The sequence below is a fragment of the Lactuca serriola genome, chromosome 5 (genome assembly GCF_051521515.1).
Source record: "Lactuca serriola cultivar US96UC23 chromosome 5, Lser_US96UC23_V15, whole genome shotgun sequence".
Lineage (NCBI taxonomy): Eukaryota > Viridiplantae > Streptophyta > Magnoliopsida > Asterales > Asteraceae > Lactuca > Lactuca serriola.
In genome coordinates, this window is record NC_136412.1 from 337,049,871 (window position 1) to 337,069,223 (window position 19,353).

At 36.5% G+C, this 19,353-nt stretch overlaps 2 protein-coding genes and 1 long non-coding RNA gene across 3 annotated transcripts; all 3 read right to left on the minus strand.

Moving 5' to 3' along the window:
- Positions 1–419: 419 nt before the first annotated feature.
- LOC145052015 (uncharacterized) lies at positions 420–1,246 on the minus strand. The gene is made up of 4 exons (XR_013683906.1): positions 1,059–1,246; positions 716–969; positions 579–643; positions 420–494 (listed from the first exon to the last, which is right to left on the minus strand). It is a non-coding gene; the product is annotated as an uncharacterized LOC145052015 (long non-coding RNA).
- A 5,484-nt stretch (positions 1,247–6,730) lies between these two features.
- On the minus strand, positions 6,731–9,401 carry LOC145055308 (uncharacterized). The gene is made up of 2 exons (XM_079003604.1): positions 7,419–9,401; positions 6,731–7,167 (listed from the first exon to the last, which is right to left on the minus strand). The coding sequence occupies exon 1, from the start codon at positions 8,661–8,663 to the stop codon at positions 7,491–7,493; it is 1,173 nt and encodes a 390-aa protein (XP_078859730.1). The 5' UTR covers positions 8,664–9,401; the 3' UTR covers positions 6,731–7,167; positions 7,419–7,490.
- Positions 9,402–9,505: 104 nt separating this feature from the next.
- LOC145055307 (internal alternative NAD(P)H-ubiquinone oxidoreductase A1, mitochondrial-like) lies at positions 9,506–12,692 on the minus strand. Its single transcript, XM_079003603.1, has 8 exons — positions 12,005–12,692; positions 11,578–11,791; positions 11,328–11,488; positions 11,183–11,248; positions 10,923–11,086; positions 10,732–10,846; positions 10,010–10,189; positions 9,506–9,798 (listed from the first exon to the last, which is right to left on the minus strand). The coding sequence occupies exons 1-8, from the start codon at positions 12,434–12,436 to the stop codon at positions 9,646–9,648; spliced, it is 1,485 nt and encodes a 494-aa protein (XP_078859729.1). The 5' UTR covers positions 12,437–12,692; the 3' UTR covers positions 9,506–9,645.
- Between the last annotated feature and the right edge of the window lie 6,661 nt (positions 12,693–19,353).

Below are 19,353 nucleotides of genomic sequence, written 5' to 3' on the forward strand. Positions count from 1 at the left end.
TTTTTGGCTCGGGAAAAATTTGTAGAGAGAGAGTTTAGAGAGAGAGTAAAAAGGTGGAAATGGAGTTTACTCTCCCTTATATAGGGGTTGGAGTTGAAGCTCAGTGGAAATCTACCCAATACTGCCGTTAAACGGGGCTTTTGGTCGCACCCGATTTAGTGGTCGTAATAAAATTTAACTTTTTCCAAAATAATATGGAAATGTAATCTACATGCTTTTACTTTATTTTATTACAACGAATAACAACATAGAATATAAATAAATAAAACATTTATTTATTTGACGAACTCTTATTAACGGAACTTTTATAACATGGAATATTTCGTTAACGGAAACGGGGTAATGTAACGGAATAAACTTTGGGTTGTCACATAACTCTTAACCACAACACACCCATTCATAAATCATACCTGAGCTGAACGACATGCTAAAAAGTGAGGGATCAAGTCTAAATCTTGCAGTTCCCAGACACTGTGATGTGTAGGCTTAGTTTTCTAAAGAAAAAAAAAACAATCGGATGATCATAAAGTATATTTCTTTCTTCAAAGTTCAAACATCAATAGTAGCATATTCATTACCTGTTCCCCAACAACACCAAGAACTGGTACAAGGCTAACATGAATGAGGCAGAAATTATCTGGTCCTGAAGAAAGAACAAAAGCAGAATCAATTATGCATTAACTTTTGATGCATTGTATGGTAATGGTAAACTCACCTGTAGAGAAAAATAGTTGCCTCAACGCCTCCATGAAGGGCTTTTTCTCGATGTCACCTTCTTGTAAATTCTGGCAATATTATCACATTCGCTGTAAGGCAGTTCAAGAGTCACCATCTCAAACCCAAATCGACCAGCTCCGTGTAATCCTCCTCGTACAGCTCAGGAGCCATGAATTCAGGTGTCCCCAGTATTGAATGTGCACAATGGCTCTTACCAACTATTGCAGCCAAACCCAAATCGCCAATTTTTACCTAATATCTATATATCTATTCATTAATTAGTTATATATTTATTATTAAAAATGTTTAAAACCAATCCTTTATTGGATCAATATTTGTACCTTGCTGATATTGCCATTGATGAAGACGTTGCTGCAATTGAGATATGTGTGAATGATACAGGGTTCATGCCTGTGTAGATAATCTAAGCCTTTCAATATTTTCCATGACCACTTCTTCAAGGTCTGCATCGAAACCTGTAGCATCCGTACCTGCCGCTCGGATCCACCTCCACAAACGCTTCTGAATCCAATTCCATTGTCGGCATCACAGGCTGTTTCAGGTTATATAACGAATCAAATACACGACTTAACATAATTTTACATTAAGAAAAAAGATAAAAGTAGAGACAAAAAAGAAACGGCATATGATGATGAAGATGATGGTGAAGTAGTACCATGATGAGCGCGGAGGAAATGTGTCGGCCACCGGAATTCCTTAATTCAGGAGCAGTCAGCAGATACGGGGGAAAAGGTAAAAGGCGTGTCAATGGAAGGAGGGTTTATAGGTTTCGATGCAGGTCGAAGAGAAGTCATCAGTCGCAGCTAGAAGAGTTAGGGCTTTTTCTTGTTTATGGTGTGCGATGTCTGGTGGCGATGGAGGGGACACTCTAGGGTTAGGGATTGTAGTTAATAGTGTCCAATGGTGGCAGCGAGATAGAGTTAGGGTTTCTAGGTAGAAGCGGGGCTGCAGACGACGACTGAAGGTAACGACAAGAATCGAATGGGGGCTTTTTCTTGTTTATGGGGTGCGATGTCTGGTGGCGATGGAGGGGACAACGTCGGCAGGGTGGCGATAGCGACAACTATAGGAGGGTGGTGGTAATGGAAGCCTATCGGAGATTGAAGAAAGTGACGAGGTAGACGGAATAGATTTGGAAGAAGTTTTTGGAAGAAACGATGTTGATAGTGTCTAGAGGGTATTAGGGTTTTCACGAGAATACGTATACAATGATACGTGTGTATATCGTATACATTGTAAGTTTAATAGATTGTACATGGTGTTATAAGATGTATACCTATTATCATATACATTGTAAGTTTAATAGATTGTACATGGTGTTATAAGATGTATACCTATTATCGTATACATTGTAAGTTTAATAGATTGTACATGGTGTTATAAAATGTATACCTATTAATTTTCAAGACATGGACAATACGTTTAATAATATAGTTAAGATTTAAGGATATGTCATATCAATATCAATTTCAATGGGAATATTTTACATGCTTTCAAGAAATCGATATGGCATTAATGAAATGTTTTTTTATAAAATTATATACCGTGTTTTTGTTATTATAGAAATATGAACATAAGAGTAACAAATATTTTTTACATGGCATGAGGAATAAATACACATCAGAAGGTATATATGATTAAAAAATAAATAAATAAATAAATAAAGAAGATGAGAGTGGGGTTCTGTTTTTTTCTAAAAAAAACATAGGAAGTTATTAGGCCCACTTCTTAAATGAAATAAAAAATAATTTTCTAGTGTTAGAAAATGTTGGGCTTAGCATTTGCTTAATTGCTTTCAGATTTTAAATATTCTTTACGAGTTGATGTGCTAAGTAGAAGGCAAATAAATAAATAAATAAATAAATAAATAGAACTATAGAAGGCAGGGATGAGCATCGTAACGGGATACCCACTTTCGGAACCGAAATTGCCTTAGAACTGCCAGTTCTGGAACCAGAATCGCCTTAGGCGGTTCCGGTCCTGGTTCCTAAAGTTATGAAACCGCCTTAAGCGGTTCCGGTTCTGGTTCTTATTTTTTCGGAACTGATACCTGTTGGGTAATTGCCGAAGCCGGTTTATATATATATATATATATATATATATATATATATATATATATATATATATATATAGAGAGAGAGAGAGAGAGAGACACACACACACACACAAACTTTTACATACTCAATCAACAAATATAAAATAAACAAAGTATCTACTTTAAAGCCTTAACATTACCAAAGCATTTTCTTGTAGTTTGATATTAAAAAAAAAAGTGTGTAGTATTATTTAGACAGGTTTAAAATATATTTGTCTGGTTTATTTGTCGTTGGTTCAAATTGATTCGATTTAGACTGAACTAAATTGCGGTTTTTATTGACAAAAGTAAACAAATTTTGATGTAACCAGGTTACCCAGTCCAAGAACTAGAACCGCCAGTTCCGGGACTGGTTCCAAAAATTTAAGAACTGCCTAGACCGGTTCCGGTTCCGGTTCTAACTTTCTAGGAACCGCCGGTTCCGGTTCTCGCAAAATGAGGTGGGTACCCACCTATGCTCATCGCTAATAGAAGGTAGGGGTGAACATGGTGCGGTTCGGTGCAGTTTTTGGCCAAAACCGAACCGAAAACCACAACTTCGATTTTTTGAAATTTAGAAACCGCACCATTCGGTTTTTATGCGGTTCGGTTTTTGCGGTTTTTTGTGGTTCGGTTTTTTTTTGCGGTTATTGTTAGTGTTTTTTTATGGTTTTCATTTTGCCTTTTGACTAAAACTCAAGTAACTCGGCGAGTTACTTTGACTCGGATGAGGAGTGCTAATCATTTTTTGGAGATGAACCAATAACACCACCTCTTGGTTTGAAATCAAATTACATAACCACTCATCCAATATGTTTCTAATGCTTGAACATAATATGAATTTAATATAATATTTGTTTCACATGTACATGTAATAATACCAATTAATGTATTCATCAAAATGATATTATCATCACTAGTACTCTTCACATTTAAATGTTAAAAAATGTCATAAACATTGTTTGTTATTTTAAATACCACTAACTGTATGCTTAAAAATATACAATCATCATCTGATAGATAAGATAGATATTTTTATTTATAGAAATTTTAATTCTAATAAGTTCTTGGTTCTTACAAATATCAACACTTTATATATATATATATATATATATATATATATATATATATATGTGTGTGTGTGTGTGTGTGTGTGTGTGTGTGTGCGCGGTGTGGTTCGGTTCGGTTCGGTTTTTTACGGTTTTTGCGAGACTAAAAACCGCACCGCACTGAGTATTTTCGGTATTTGCATAACTAAAAACCGCCCATGCCCCTTTTAGCCCTCACTGAGTTTTCCATAAACCTATAAGGAGTGGTTGTACATGTTAAATGCTAAAGAGTTGAGTTTTCCATAACCCTATACATGTTAAATGCTAAAGAGTGATAAGTGTGTTATTTGATTTTGAAAAATATGTAATTGTGTATATTTCCCATAAATTGGCTCATTCTCATTAATCAATATATATACAAGATAAATACATTATGGGCTATAATACTAATACTTTGGGCCTAAATACAAACAATAATAATATAGCTAACATCCCCCCGCAGTTTGAACGGGTTCATGAGACTGAATGTTCAAACTAGACCAAAAATCAAGAAACAATGGTGTTGGGAGGCCCTTCGTGAAGATATCAGCATATTCATATGAAGACGGAACATGTAAAACACGAATCTGCCCGGTGGCCACCTGATCACGAACAAAGTGAATATCAATCTCTATGTGTTTAGTGCGTTGATGTTGTACCGGATTGCCTGACATATAAACTGTGCTTACGTTATCACAATACACAATGGTGGCTTTATCAGGGGGGCGATGAAGCTCACGAAGTAGGTTACGAATCCAAGAAGTTTCTGCCACGGCATTTGCAACCCCACGATATTCCACCTCAACACTTGAATGAGAGACAGTGGACTGTCGTTTAGAGGACGAAGATACCAAATTCTGACCCAAGAAAATACAGAAACCAGAAGTAGACCGCCGGGAATCCGGACACCCGGCCCAATCCGCATCAGAATAGGCAACTAGTTGTTAAGAAGGTGATGCATACAACTGAAGACCGAAAGAGGATGTACCACGAATGTAGCGAAGAATATGTTTAAGTGCATTGAGATGAGGCTCACGAGGATCATGCATAAAGAAACAAATCTGCTGAACAGCTTAAGTGATGTCAGGTCAGGTGAATGTAAGGTACTATAGGGCCCCAGCAAGACTGCGGTATAGGGTCGGGTCAGAGACGGGGGGGGGGGGGGGGGGGGGTCCGGAAGCAGGTAACTTGGAAGAGGCATCGGCTGGAGTGCGCACAGGTTTACAGTTCAGCATGTGAGCCTTCTCAAGAATCTCTAAGGCATATTTCTTTTGAGACAAGAACATACCCGTTTGATCACGAGTCACAGAAATACCAAGAAAATAATTGAGAGGTCCCAAGTCAGTCATGGAGAATTCGCCAGCTAGGGTAGTCATGATCTGTTGAAGTAACTCGGGTGAGGTGGCTGTAAGAACAATATCATCGACATATAGGAGCAAATAAGCCATGTGAGAACCCTGTCGATAAATAAATAATGAAGAATCACATCGACTATGAATGAATCCAAACCGGATAAGAAACTGTGCAAAGCGGTGAAACCAGGCACGTGGGGATTGCTTGAGACCATATAGAGAGCGCTAAAGAAGACATACATGATCAGGATAGTTAGAGTCTCGAAAACCTGGGGGTTGTTGCATGTAAACTGTCTCCTGAAGGTGGCCGTGCAAGAAAGCATTTTTGACATCTAACTGACGTATGGGCCAGTTTGGGCAAACTGTAAGAGAAAGTATTGTACGGATGGTGGTTGGTTTAACAACCGGGCTAAAAGTCTGACCACAATCAATGCCAGGGCGCTGGGCTTTTCCATTAGCAACAAGTCGGGCTTTGTACCTGGATAAGGAGCCATCTGCATGAAATTTCTTTCGAAATAGCCAAATACAATTAATAACATTAGCATGAGACGGTCTCAGGACTAAGGTCCAAGTTACATTTGAAATAAGTGCTTTATATTCCTCTGTCATGGCATTACGCCAATTTGGGTCCGAGAAAGCCTGAGAATAAGATTTGGGAAGAGATGAAAGAGAATCCACATGAAGGATTAATTTGTTAACCTTCTTGACAATACCACAAGATGACCAATGTGGCCATTGGATGACACGAGGTGGTCGAGGGGGCATGGGTTGAGGAGGTGCGTCAGCGACAGGAGGAGACGCAAAAGAGGGCGTCTCGGGTGGTGTGGTCGGTCTTGGTTCGGATGAGGATGGGGAAACCTGAGTATTTGGCTGAGTGCGAGAGTGGAGGAATCGATAGGATATAGCATTAGGAGCATCATCAATAATGTGATCAAGGAACTTGTAGGAAGGAGGCTGGTCCGGAGTCATGGAACCAAATGGGAAAGATGTCTCGTCAAAAGTTACATGACGAGAGATGATGATTTTGTCGGTGGCGAGGTTTAAGCATCGGTACCCACGGTGTTGATCCCAAAAAGACACATGGTGTGGTGCGAGAGGATAGTTTATGAGGAGTGACTATATGGGGAAAACATAGGCAACCAAAAACCCGTAAATGATCATACTTGGGTGTTTGGTTGAATAGTTTCTGAAATGGGGAAATGTTGTGGAGAGTGGTGGAGGGTAGAATATTTAAAAGGTGAACTGCCATGTGTAATGCTTCAACCCAGTATTTTGGTGGAACATGAGCATGAAAAAGAAGGGTGCGTATGACATTATTGATAGTGCGTAGCATGCGTTCTGATTTTCCATTCTGTTGGGATGTATGAGGACATGAAAAACGAAGCTGAATACCGTGAGAATCGCAAAAGGTGTGAAAATTAGTGTTATTGTATTCACCGCCATTATCGGTTTGAAAAGCTTGGATTTTAACACGGAACTGGGTTAACACATATTGATAAAAGTGTTGAAATTTTCCATTCACATCAGACTTTTTACGCAAAGGATACACCCACAAAAAATGAGAGAAGCTATCTAAGAAAATAACATAATATTTGATTCCACTCAAGCTAGTAATCGGGGATGTCCAAACATCAGAATGAATAATTTGGAAAGGAAATTCAGCAACAAATTGAGACAGTTGAAATGGTAATCTAACATGTTTTCCTAACTGACACGACTGACATAAACTATTTTTGGTTTTATTGACACAAGGAATTAAAGAACGAGAAACTAAATGCTGAAACACATGATGACCAGGATGACCGAGTCTTTGATGCCAAAGCATCGGTCCAAAAGAGAGGAGAGCTTGAGCAGAAGGCTTCGTGACCGGATAGAGATCGTCGGTACTGTCACATCGGAGGAGGGTGCGTTTGGTCTGAAAATCATGAACAGAAAAAACAAACTCATCAAATTCAATAGAACATTTGTTGTCATGGGCAAGACGACAAACAGACACAATATTTTTAATGATATCGGGAGTTATTAACACACTATTTAAACGTAAAGGACGGAAAGAGTATGACATAGGAAGAAAAGAGTCACCCGTGGCTTTCACCGGGATGCGGGACCCATTACCAACATAGATAGAGGAAGTAGGCAAATTATTTTTAACAGAACTTAAGATACCTTGGTTCGTGTGTAGATGAGCGGTGGCGCCGGTGTCCATATACCAATCGGCGTGAGTGGGGTCATTCAAAGTCATAGTGTTAAAGCTTTGAGGAAGAGTCGTGGCCTGATCCGAAGGGGCTTGTTGTGCCGAGAGGAAGGCTTGGTGAGCAGGTGGAGCGGGCCAAAATGGCTGTTTGGCGATTTGGGCCAGGAGAAAAAGAGGAGCGCCGGTGGCCTTGAGCTCCTTCCGGTGTGGGCAGCAGCCCATTTGAGCCATACAGTGGTCCGTTTAACCACAAATTGGTGAGATGAGATATTAGTGGGACCAAGAGAGCATGGCATTGGACCCCAGGGGGTATGTATAATTAATTGTTGACCATTTAAATGTTGACCAAAACCACTTGAAAAACTTTGTTTATTTCCGGTACGTCCACCCCCACGTTGAAACCTACCTCCTCTATTAAATCTTCCACCGGTCCTGCCACCACTAGGTGATTGATTAGAAAAATTATTTCTATAATTTTGAGATTGATTAACGTTCCCAATGGCTTGAACCGAAAGAGCAGTTGGAGAAGAGGGATGATCGGTGTGTGTAACAGAAACGGGCTTGGATTCATTAACCTTCATGAGTTTTTCTTCAATGGTAAGGGTGGAATGGACCTCCGCAAAAGATGGAAACGGCTTGCTGTTGCGGATTAGAAGGGAGAGATTGTCATATTTAGTAGGTAAACCATTGAGTGTGTGTATGATCAGATTCCGATCAGTAAGTTTGGCTCCTAAATTCTCAAGCATATCCGCCAGTTTAGACACACGGTTGAGATACTCAAGCATGGAGGAGTCCCCCATTGATAAGTTCCTGATTTCAGTGTCTAGCTCCATGAGTCGGTGGTCTTTGTTATCGTAAAAAAGATTTTCAAGGGTGATCCATACGTCATATGCTGTGGTATTTTTCTTTATAATGGAATTGAGTAAGGGTTGTGCAAGAGTATCGTAAATCCAAGCTTTCACAATAGCATCAATTTCCTCCCAATCGGCTTGTGGATCTATGGCAACAGCTTTGTCTTTAGGTTGGTCGGCTAGGGTGGATGTCGATTCAGTGGTGGGTTTAGGAAGTAGATGATGGTAAACACCAAAACCCTTGCAATGATTCTTGAAGAGTTCACGCCATGAGTCGTAGTTCTGATGTTCTTGATCAAGGATAAGTGGAACGTGGGTCTTGATGTTTGTGATGCCATATGGTTTCTCAGACTTAGAAGAAGACATGATAGAGCAGCGATCGATTAAAGAGTATCAGGTAAGATAAATAGGAGAACGAGCCAGAAGAAAATAGTGGCGGCAACGAGAAGGGTGTTGCACAAGAGAGATAGGATCGGAATTAGGGTTGTACACGATGGTCTCTGATATCATGTAATTGTGTATATTTCCCATAAATCGGCTCATTCTCATTAATCAATATATATACAAGATAAATACATTATGGGCTATAATACTAATACTTTGGGCCTAAATACAAACAATAATAATATAGCTAACAAAATAGCCTAAGTGTTGGGTGATTTTTGGACCTAATGACTTAAGGATTGGATAGTTGTGGTGCAACAGCAACATCAAATGATGAAGAATTGTATCACGAAAATTGTGTTTACATGGTTTAAGAATCCTTAATCCCAAACATAAAGAATTGTATCATTCCTTAATCCCAACATAAAGAATTGTATCTCGAGAAGGATCTTTCTTTGGTAAATAAAATGTAAATATATTTTATAAACTTCAAAATGAAGCACATATGTGGTAGTTCACCAAGTAAATCCATTTAGTTTATAAACATTGGTGGTATGGTATCATTCTAATTAGGGAATATGTATGTTGTGCAATTTGAGGCTAAAAGAAAGTATATGTTTAGTGAGGATTAGGTGGCGATTTAGGTAGTGGATCACCGTGATTTATTGGTTGCTTTCTATTCGAGGCTTCAAAGACATGATGTTTAATCATTAAAATCCATTATCAGAAGGCAACAAATACAAAGATACTGCAATGTTGAGAGTTCAAGTAATAGAGATGTTATTATATGAGGATTGCAGAAGTAGATTTAGGTTTAGACGATATGAATCAAAATTTGTACGTATATTTAACGGATCTTTTAATGTGTTACATCCGTATGTTTATGCATCCTTTTCATATTTGTACAGAATGATTACAAACAAAAAGATGAGAAAAAACTTAAATGTACCGATTGTGGTGTAGCTTATATTCGGCTTATATCACGACCAAACACAAAGGTCGTTAGCCAGTTTATTGCCACGTAAAATCTATTCCTCCAGCTCACCACACGTGTCAGATAAGCCGAGCGCCATATGAACCAACTAGCGAATCCCGCAATCGACAACCCTTTCGCTTCCTACAATAAAGATTTCAGCACAGGCACATGACTGTTACTATATGAGTACATGACTGTTACTGTGACTCTGACTGTAAACTTTTTGTCATGCCACCCAAAAAGGTGGGACTGACACTCTTGTTAGTTTGTTCAGTTTCATCCAGTCTAGTGGTTCCTATGTAAACAAATGCAACAAAGTAAAAAATAAAAATAAAAAATTTACTAGTGTTACCTTGCTTTGCCTGAGATCTACAAGAGCCTTATAACTTCCAACAGTAGCCATGCTTCCCAAATGCTTATAAACAAACGGAGCTCCAAGTTCTATATCGCCAACACCATTAGCATGTCCACCACCCGCTTTACCGATCTTGTTTAGAAGTTCCGCCAAGTACTTCCCCTCCCTCTCCGCCACCTAAGCCACACTCACACCAATGGAAATTTAAAAAAGAATAATAATAATAACTTTTTAAAATGAGTAAATTACACGTATGGTCCCTATGATTTACGATAATTTGCGTGTTTGGTCCCTAACTTATTTTTTTAACTCAGAAGGTCCCTATTGTTTGTTTTTGTTACGCGCTTGGTCCCTGTCTTACCTAAAATAACTATTTTGCCCTTGATTTTTTAATTTATTCAAATAAACACACCCCCAATCTCACTCTCCTCACCTTACCTTACCTACCCTATCATTTTCCCCTATTTAAATAATAGTCATTTTAGGTAAGACATGACCAAACACGTAACAAAAACAAACAGTAGGGACCAAGCGTGTAACAAACACAAACAGTGGGGACTTTCCGCGTTAAAAGAATAAGTTAGGGGCCAAGCGTGCAAATTACCCCAAACCATAGGGACTATTTGTGTAATTTACTCTTTTAAAAAAAAAGATTGAATAGAGAAAGTTAGGGAAATATAACATTTATCCGGACAACATTTAATAGAAAAAAAAATTACCTGGGCTAAAGCCGGAAGAGTCGGTTTGCCAGTACTCTCGAGGTACCCACTACAATCCCCAATAGCATATACATCCGGCATAGATGGTACCCTTAACCAATCATCAATCCCAATTCTATAAAATGTAACAAAAAATATATATTAATAAGACAAAAAAAAAATCATCCGAAATCTAAACAAACATTTATTACCTTCCACCCGGAGCCTTTGGAAGATCCATTTTTTGAACAAAAGACGAGGGACCAACACCCGTGGACCACACCAACAACCCGTAAGGAACATCAGTTCCATCACTCAAAACTATCTTCTTAGGTTGAACATCCTTCACTGTTCCACGAACTAGCCGAACTCCCGACTATAACATTTTGATACGCGTTAAATGCAAGAAATAGCAATGTATTTCCATTTATTTGTTTATTATAAAAAGTATTATAGTTTTTGTTTCTTTTACCTTGGTCAATTGTTTAGTAGCATATACCCGAAGGCGATCATCAAATGAAGATAAGATATCGTTGGCCTACAAAATCTCACAAAATTGTTCAAGATTCGTTCCTAATTTTACATACAGAAAGAATCTTGAAACGGGTAAGTCTCACCTCGATCAAGGTAACGTTAATGTAATCTTTGACATGAGAATATCTTTGATGAACATCTTTCATAATGAAATCACTGAGTTCACCACTGAATTCGACTCCAGTAGGACCACCTCCAACAACAACACAATGCAGAAGTCTTCGCTTTTCTTCATCGGAAACACCTGTGAGAAAACCATAGTCCCTTCATATTTGAAAAAAAAAAAAAACACAAAATTAAATAAGAATGTGAGAATTTGTGGAAGATAGATACCAGGAACATCGGAGATCATCAAGTTGAGAAGCAGCTTTCTGCGGATTTCTTGAGCATGGTGCACCTCGCGAAGGAAAATGGCGTGTTCTTTGACACCATTGATTCCAAAAGTTGAAGCTTCGGCTCCAGAGGCTATGATTAATTTGTCGTACGAAATCTTGAAATCCCATGGTTCGAGAGTTCGTAATCCGTCTGTTATAGTTTGGCAATGCACCTGTAGCATCACATTATCAAAATCAGATAATCAATTGGTTAAAAGCCTGATGATTGTGTTTCAATAGCAAAGTCGAAAAGCAATTGGATGCGTAATTTACTCCAATTTGAAGAATCCCAGATCGAAAAAATGGTTTTAGGCATATTTGAATTGGTCAAAGATTCCAACTTTTTCAACATTCAAGAATCTTGAATTGAAAACATGAAAGCATACCTCGTGATTCTTGGAATCAAGTCCTTTGCAATTAGCTAGGAAGAAATACGAACCGGGTTCGGTAGAAATCGCCGGTTGAATCCTCCCGATCGGCTCAGCAACAGACCGGAACTCGAGAGTGCCGACACAGGTAGAAGCCAACAAGGGAGTAAAAACCATATGGTTCCTAGGGGAAACGCAGACGACGTCGTATATACTGGTGTCGATCCCTTTCATCAGCCTACACCCTGCCCAACCGGAACCCAGAACCACCACTCTTGGCTTTTCGGTTTTCTTGGTTGGTCCAAGACCAGATACCGGAGGAGCAACAGCATCGCCGGCGGTGGCGAAGTGGTGAAGGTGTTGCAGAGAGAATAGAGTGGGTGTGAATTTGGCGTTGGAATGATGTTGGACCGGAGAGGACAATCGTATCAGGTTCTTGAACCAATACATCACCGGAGACTGGAATTATCGTTTTTTTTTTCCGATGATTGAAGGGTTGAAAATACTGAATCCTAGTGATTGTGAAGTGAAGTATTGTTAGCCAAAGGTGGGACAAAAGGGATAAAGGAAGAATTATGGCCAAGCAGGTGGCAAGATTTACAGATGGCAGCGGAGGTTGAAAGCGCCGACGCCCGGAGAATGACGTATTTGGCAACACGTGGGAGCGACTCGGTTGAACTGTGACTGAATTTCTAATCGAAAATTCAATGGTAAAATTTAATATAAAAAGGAAAAGAAAAATACTTTGTTTGGGCAAAACGAAACATGTTTGAATATTATTTTTTAGGAATTCTATATTCTATAATCGAATCAAAAGACATCACAGAAACAGCAAATAGCCAATTCGCCTTTGCATTCTTGTGTTATATTTTGACTAATGTTAGAGATAGATTTTAACAATAGTTTGGATTTTAATTTATAAATTCATCACGTTTGTATATGTGTTTTTTGAGTTTTATGAATTTTGTTTTGTATAATTAATGAAGAGCATAAAGGTTGAAGATGAAAAGTGTTTCATCTTTAATTTGGTCACTTGGTCACCACATGTTATGCACCTTATATTTTTTGGACTCGAAGACTTTTGGATTAATATTGTATTAACTATTAAGAATATATTCACGAAGATCCTCTTAAAAAATAGATTTATCAGTTTCCTAATTACAAAGACAAAGTATGCAATTTGTTTTAGTTTTTCTTAGAGGGCATGTACCAACAAGAAAAATGTCCTAACAAAACGTTTTCGCCAGCATTTCTCTGGTGGATACCTCTACATCATTGTTCCTCAAATTGATTACCAAGAAAAAAAAAATTAATATTCTTCAAATCGATTACAAATATTGACACGTGGGCTTCTTGGGTTTCATCTTGTAGTTGCGATGTAAACATAGATTTTGTGTCAACCCAAACCCAAAACCTCTACATTTAATAGCTTATTGTTCTTATATAATGAATTAAGCATAAGGATTTGTAGAGTATAATTATAACAACATTGACTAGTTGTGTACATAAGACATAGTTTCTTATCTATATATGTCACAAACTTATATTTTATTTATGTGTACCTTAAGACTTGTCAACCCAAAGCCAAAACCTCTTTAACATTAATCTTCATTCCCAATAATTGCCTCTCCTAAATGCCACGTGTCCATTTTCTACACTTCCTTCATTCCACGTGTCATATGTTATATGTTGGCAATCATGATCATCTCCTATTAATTAGGAATTTAGTTACCATATTCTTCCTGATTTTTTTTTTTTTTGAATGCTTATCAATCGCTACAGCAAGAAATCAGGAAATCTTCTCCAAATTTAACTTGGATCTACGTTTGTATCTCAACCAAAGCTATTATTTTACGCTTGTAATTTCCAACACTTCTCTTTCCCATCATCTACAACTCACCAAATCCACTCGAATTAATGGTCCCCGTTACTTCATTGAGGTTACTACTCGACCTCACACTCAAACCTTAATGCCCTTATCTTATTTCTTATTATGCATGCTAAAATTCAGTCATGGGTTTTTTCTTTTTTTCTTTTCCAAATACATGTTTCAGACTCCTAGCGGTGAAGTTTATTTCAATTTCATATTTAAAAATCAGATATATGAAGGGTATGTAGATCAAAAGGAGTCTTGTGATGGAAAGAGTACATCTTTATATGTTTATTCATATGTTTTTTGGTCTCTTGAATCAGTAACTCTTTTTGCACATCACTTGTTTGATAAAATGATTGAACGAGATTCTATAATTAGAAAACCATGTAAATCAGGCGGTGAGATTAATTTGTGATCGTGGTTGAGTAGAGTTCTTTTTTTCTGAGTATGTTTTAATGTTTTTAACTTTAAATTGTGAAGGCTTTGAAATGTAATTATCATTTGTATTTCAATTTTTCGATTGTAGACTATGGTGTCATGTTTACATGCCTTAAAAGATGTTGATTATTAATAACTTTCTATGGATACAGAATAATGATGTGTTTCGTGGATTTGGTGAGATAAATCTGGTCTTTTTCAAGCATTTGGTGGACATTGAACTCTGACTATCGGTAAGGACCTATTTTATCCTTTTTCAATTGTGAAACTGAGTAAGGTAATAAAAACATGATAATTTGGTGTATTTATGATTTAATATTGTTTTGTATCTATTTTAAAACTAATACAAAGCCTTAACAGGATAACATGGAAATTTATCCATAAAATCTCCCACTAGGCGAGAATTCTAATTTAGTTATTTCCTTTTTTCATTTTCTTTTTTTTATGGGTCTTATATGGTATGCATTTTTACAGTTGTATTGGGAGATGATGTTTCTCAAACAAAAAATAAGTTTTCGATGCTTCTATGAAAAAGTATCAGTTGATGATAGCTAATGTTTATGTTGTAGTTATGTTCACATTTGTTGTCTATGTTTTATAACTTTGATCATTTTTTTAATAATATGATATGTTATGGCATATTCACATATTGTTACTTACATTCTGTTCACATATTGTTACTTACATTTGTTCACTTTTTTCGTTTCCTACAGCAGGCAAGAATTTTGACACTAAATGCAACTTATTATTATTTTAATTATGGAGGGTATTTTGTTATATCTATCAAGTTTTGTTTTCATTAATCTTTGCATTTGTTGTTGAGTGTCTTGAGTGAGTTGTATTACACATGAATCACTTCCAACCCCATTATCGCCCTATAGTTTACAAAATAAAATATGTTGCAACTAAATTGATGCTTTAAAGTTGGTTTAAGTAGAAACATTTAATCATTGACCAAAACAAATGCCTTAAGATTTAAGCCTTCCATTCCTGACTTTTGGCTAAAAAAAATTTCATCTTGTTGTTTAGATAAACATACCAATATACATAAATTTTTATATATAATATATATTTTTTGTAATTGTATGATTAAATAATTTGATTTTCTTATTATATGAACTTTTTATTTGTCACTCGTGTAACACATGGGTTATAACCTAGTAGCTTATAAAAATTGTTCTTATATAATGATATTGAGCATGAAGATTTGTAGTGTAAAATTAAAACAACATTGACCAATTCATAGGCGAATCCAATGTAGAGTCGGGTAGCCCAAGATGCCCCTTCATTTTTTTTCAATGGTGTAATTTTTTTCAGAAAATTACATTATATGTTGCGGTGATATACCATAAAAAAAATTTAGGCTGCCATAAAAAAAATTAGGTAATTTCTAAATTGTAAATGCAAATACCAACCAACACAATAAGTGATCCAAACTTATTAGCCTAAGTGGCCAAGTGCCCAACACACAAAAAAAAAAGTTTGATGAAACAAAAAATTAGTCCAAATATTGCAAAATTGGTAAAAAGAAATCAACAAAGCAATCGACAGATATCCCCTACGACTAACGCTGCTCGTTACCTTCCTTCCTTCTATTCTATTAAAGAATTGTCGTTGTCGTGGGTTTATTCTGACGAAATCCTCCGATGGTGAGTGATCAATGATCAAAGTGCACAATGAAACAAGTAAGTACAAAAGAAAAAACTCAATCCTATTATTTATTGTTAGGTTAATTCAAATGTAACTTTTTGGCACTGTGTTAAAACGGGACAAAATTGCAAAAATGATCCATGTGGTTGTCAAAATTATATGGTTTTGGTCCAAAAAAGTTTGTTGGTGCATAAGTGGTCCAATTTTGGATATCTTATGTGATTTTTGTCGCTATGGTTGATATTTTTGTGTGGTTTTGGTCAACACCCGACTTGAAAAGACGAATATGCCCTTATATATTTATTTTTTAATTTATTTTATTTAATTTCTTATTATTTTTATTTAAAGAAGAAGAAAAGCAAAATACCACCCACTCCACCCCTCAGGCCCTCCTAAGTCACACCATCACCTCTCTTTCTTTCTCTCTCTCTCTCTATCTATATATATATATATATATATATATATATATATATATATCAATAACACTATCATCGGTCTACCCCACCACCGTCGCCAGACAACCATCTGCTGGACCATCGCCGCCTACCGGACACCACCACCTGTTAGACCACCAACATCATCAGACGACCACCACCTGTAGAAAACTCATCATCTCCGTCACCTACACAAACCACCTTTTAGCCACCACCAACTTCACCTGCCTCCTTCCTCGGTGAGTCGCCAATGCTTATGGATCCCCTAGAGTTGTCGCCCTTCTCATTTTCTGACAGAGTATCGTCATTATCGAGCACTCTAACACCACCGATCGACATCGACCACTGTCTTCATCGAACCACCTTTCAACCGACACCACCGATATGCGTCGTTGATCATCTTCGGATTCCATCAGAAACGTTTAGAAACCATCGATCTACGCTCTTACTCTGTCGATCTTCACTATCGAACGTGTGCTCCATAGATCTCCACTTTGTCAATCTATATCATCGAACATCGACTCCATCACCACATATCTACAATCCTTCCTTCATATTTCCATAATTAGGGTTTCCAGCCGCAACTACCACGGGTCGAACTACAGCCGGAGAAGACGAGTCGAGCTACAGACCTGGACCGCGAGGCTAGGGTTTTCTCCACCATTATTTCTCCCTATTTTACGGGTACGACCGTCGGTGTTCGTTTTTGGATAAAAACCAGTAGATACGGCAATGGTGGCGTATTTTTAACACAGAAGACAAAGACAAAGGGCAGCTCAATAGGTGACGGTGGTAGTTTTGAATAGTGTTTTTTCGGTGGCAAAGGTGGTGACACTTTACTCCGATGGTTGAGGTGGTGGTTTTTCGGTTGGTTTAGAAGGAATAGGCGGTTCCCGGTGATAATTTGGATATGGAGAAAGAGGACAGTGATGGATGTGGTGGGTGGGCTTGACTTTTAATTTTTAATCTTTTAAATAAATGATTTTAGAGCTGGTGATGAGGGGGGGTTATTAAAATTTTTTTTCTTAAGTTAAAAAAATGAAGAAATATAATAAGAAGGGTATAAAAGTAATTTTAAGTGTTTAGGAACCAAAATCACTAAAAAGATCCACAATCGGACCCGTGGTGCACCAACATTTCGTTTTGGACCAAAAACACATAAATTTGCCAACCACAGGGACCATTTTTGCATTTTTGTCGTTAAAAAAGTAAAAATCACCACTTAAATTTGTTAGATTAAGGACTTAGTGTTAATAATTAGTGATTATTTGTTCTTGAAACTTGAAACCAAGTTTATAGTTGATATATTTTGAATTTTTTATTGTAGGTTGCTATTTGTTGACTAGTTGAAAGTTGAGTCTTGAAATCAAGTTTATAGTTGATATATTTTGACAATTTGATTGAAGGTTGCTATTTGTTGATTGAAAGATCTAGTAAGCTCAAGAATTATATTAAAGTAATATTGTTAATTAACATATAATACTAAAGGTTCACACTAACAACAACTTGATATAATTGATTATTTATTAGAAACTGGTTTTAATAAATATTCAGTAATCTTACAATTAAATTGGAAATTATTTATTTCTAGGAAATAATAATTTTCATTAGCAAGTAACATTACATAATTCATATGATATGAATTAATAAGTCATGCACAACATTTTGGATTAGATAAATTCTTTTGTCTTTTACCAAAAAGTTAAAATTTATATTTTATAAACTTGGTTTATAAAATATAAAAGGATTTTGTCTTCTTTTGTCTTTATAATTTCGAAATATGGCTAGACAAAAGAGAGTATGGGTTCTTCATTGTTTAATGAAAAGAACATTCCTCTAAAAAGACAAGCATGGACAATATGATTAAAATTAGGAGTGGTGGTCTTTTGATTAATTTATTCAAAAGAAAGGTATGGCTTGAAGCATGGTGAACACATAGGCTTTAGGTGCATGGGTTCTTAAAGTGTTAAGAACTTCTTGACCAAATATTTTCTATATAAAGTGAAGCTTTCATATCTCTTAAGAGTTTTATACAAAAAAAAAAACTAGCATTCTACATCAAGTGGATTCATTGTTGGTGTCTCTAAAGTTCTACATTCTTCATCAACTTCCTAGCCTCCTAAGAGGATCCAAAGAACTACAAAGGTTGTAATTTCTCCATCTTCTTCTTTGGTGTTTGTTTTCTTTCCAAACTTTGCAAGATGATCCTTGGTGGGTTCTAAACTTGTTTTATGTTATTCAAAAATATCAAGTCTTTCATTACTAAAAATCATGTTTTTGAAACTAATTTTTTGAATAAAAACCCACCAATTGAAATTTGAAATCAAGTTTATAGTTGATATATTTTGATAATTTGATTATTAGTTGCTATTTGTTGTTGAAACTTGAATTCAAGTTTATAATTGATATATTTTGAATGTTGGTTACTATTAACAAATTTTTCAAAAGACAAGTAGATGTTGGAGACAAGAATAGTGAAGAAACTTCCAAAAAAAATAGGGTTGATGGAAGTACACAAGTTCCACAACCTAATTAACATGCCCCAAAACCACAAGAACCACAATCTAATGAACTTACTCCAAAACCACAAGAACCACAATCTAATGAACATATTCAAAAACCAAAAGTGGCACAATCTTTTGATTTGAATGATCTTCCTTCGGACACGGGAGATAGGCCAAAGATTACATATTATAATCCTAATCAAAGGGATGCATTTGAGAGAATATTTGATTAAAGGACCTTGTCAACCAAAGGGGTATAATTTTGAATTTATTTTATTTTGTAAGAAGCTAAAATGTTTTGTTTTGGAATAGTTTACTAAATTTCGATGGTTAGAGTATAGCATTAAAAAGAATAAGGCATATTGTTTGTGTTGCTACTTGTTTGGAGACCTGATAGGGGAACAGGGTGGAAGATATGTGTTTATAGCCGAAGGCTTTGACACTTTGAGTAAAAAAAATCATTCCGGA

What these genes read in the sequence shown, in the direction of transcription:
- LOC145055308 (XM_079003604.1), bottom strand. Translation starts at nt 8,663, where the DNA reads ATGTCTTCTTCTAAGTCTGAGAAACCATATGGCATCACAAACATCAAG.
- LOC145055307 (XM_079003603.1), bottom strand. Translation starts at nt 12,436, where the DNA reads ATGTATTGGTTCAAGAACCTGATACGATTGTCCTCTCCGGTCCAACAT. An exon ending in GATGATCTCCGATGTTCCTG is followed by an intron (nt 11,489 to 11,577) that starts GTATCTATCTTC and finishes GTTTTCTCACAG; the next exon opens with GTGTTTCCGATGAAGAAAAG. An exon ending in TTAACGTTACCTTGATCGAG is followed by an intron (nt 11,249 to 11,327) that starts GTGAGACTTACC and finishes GAGATTTTGTAG; the next exon opens with GCCAACGATATCTTATCTTC.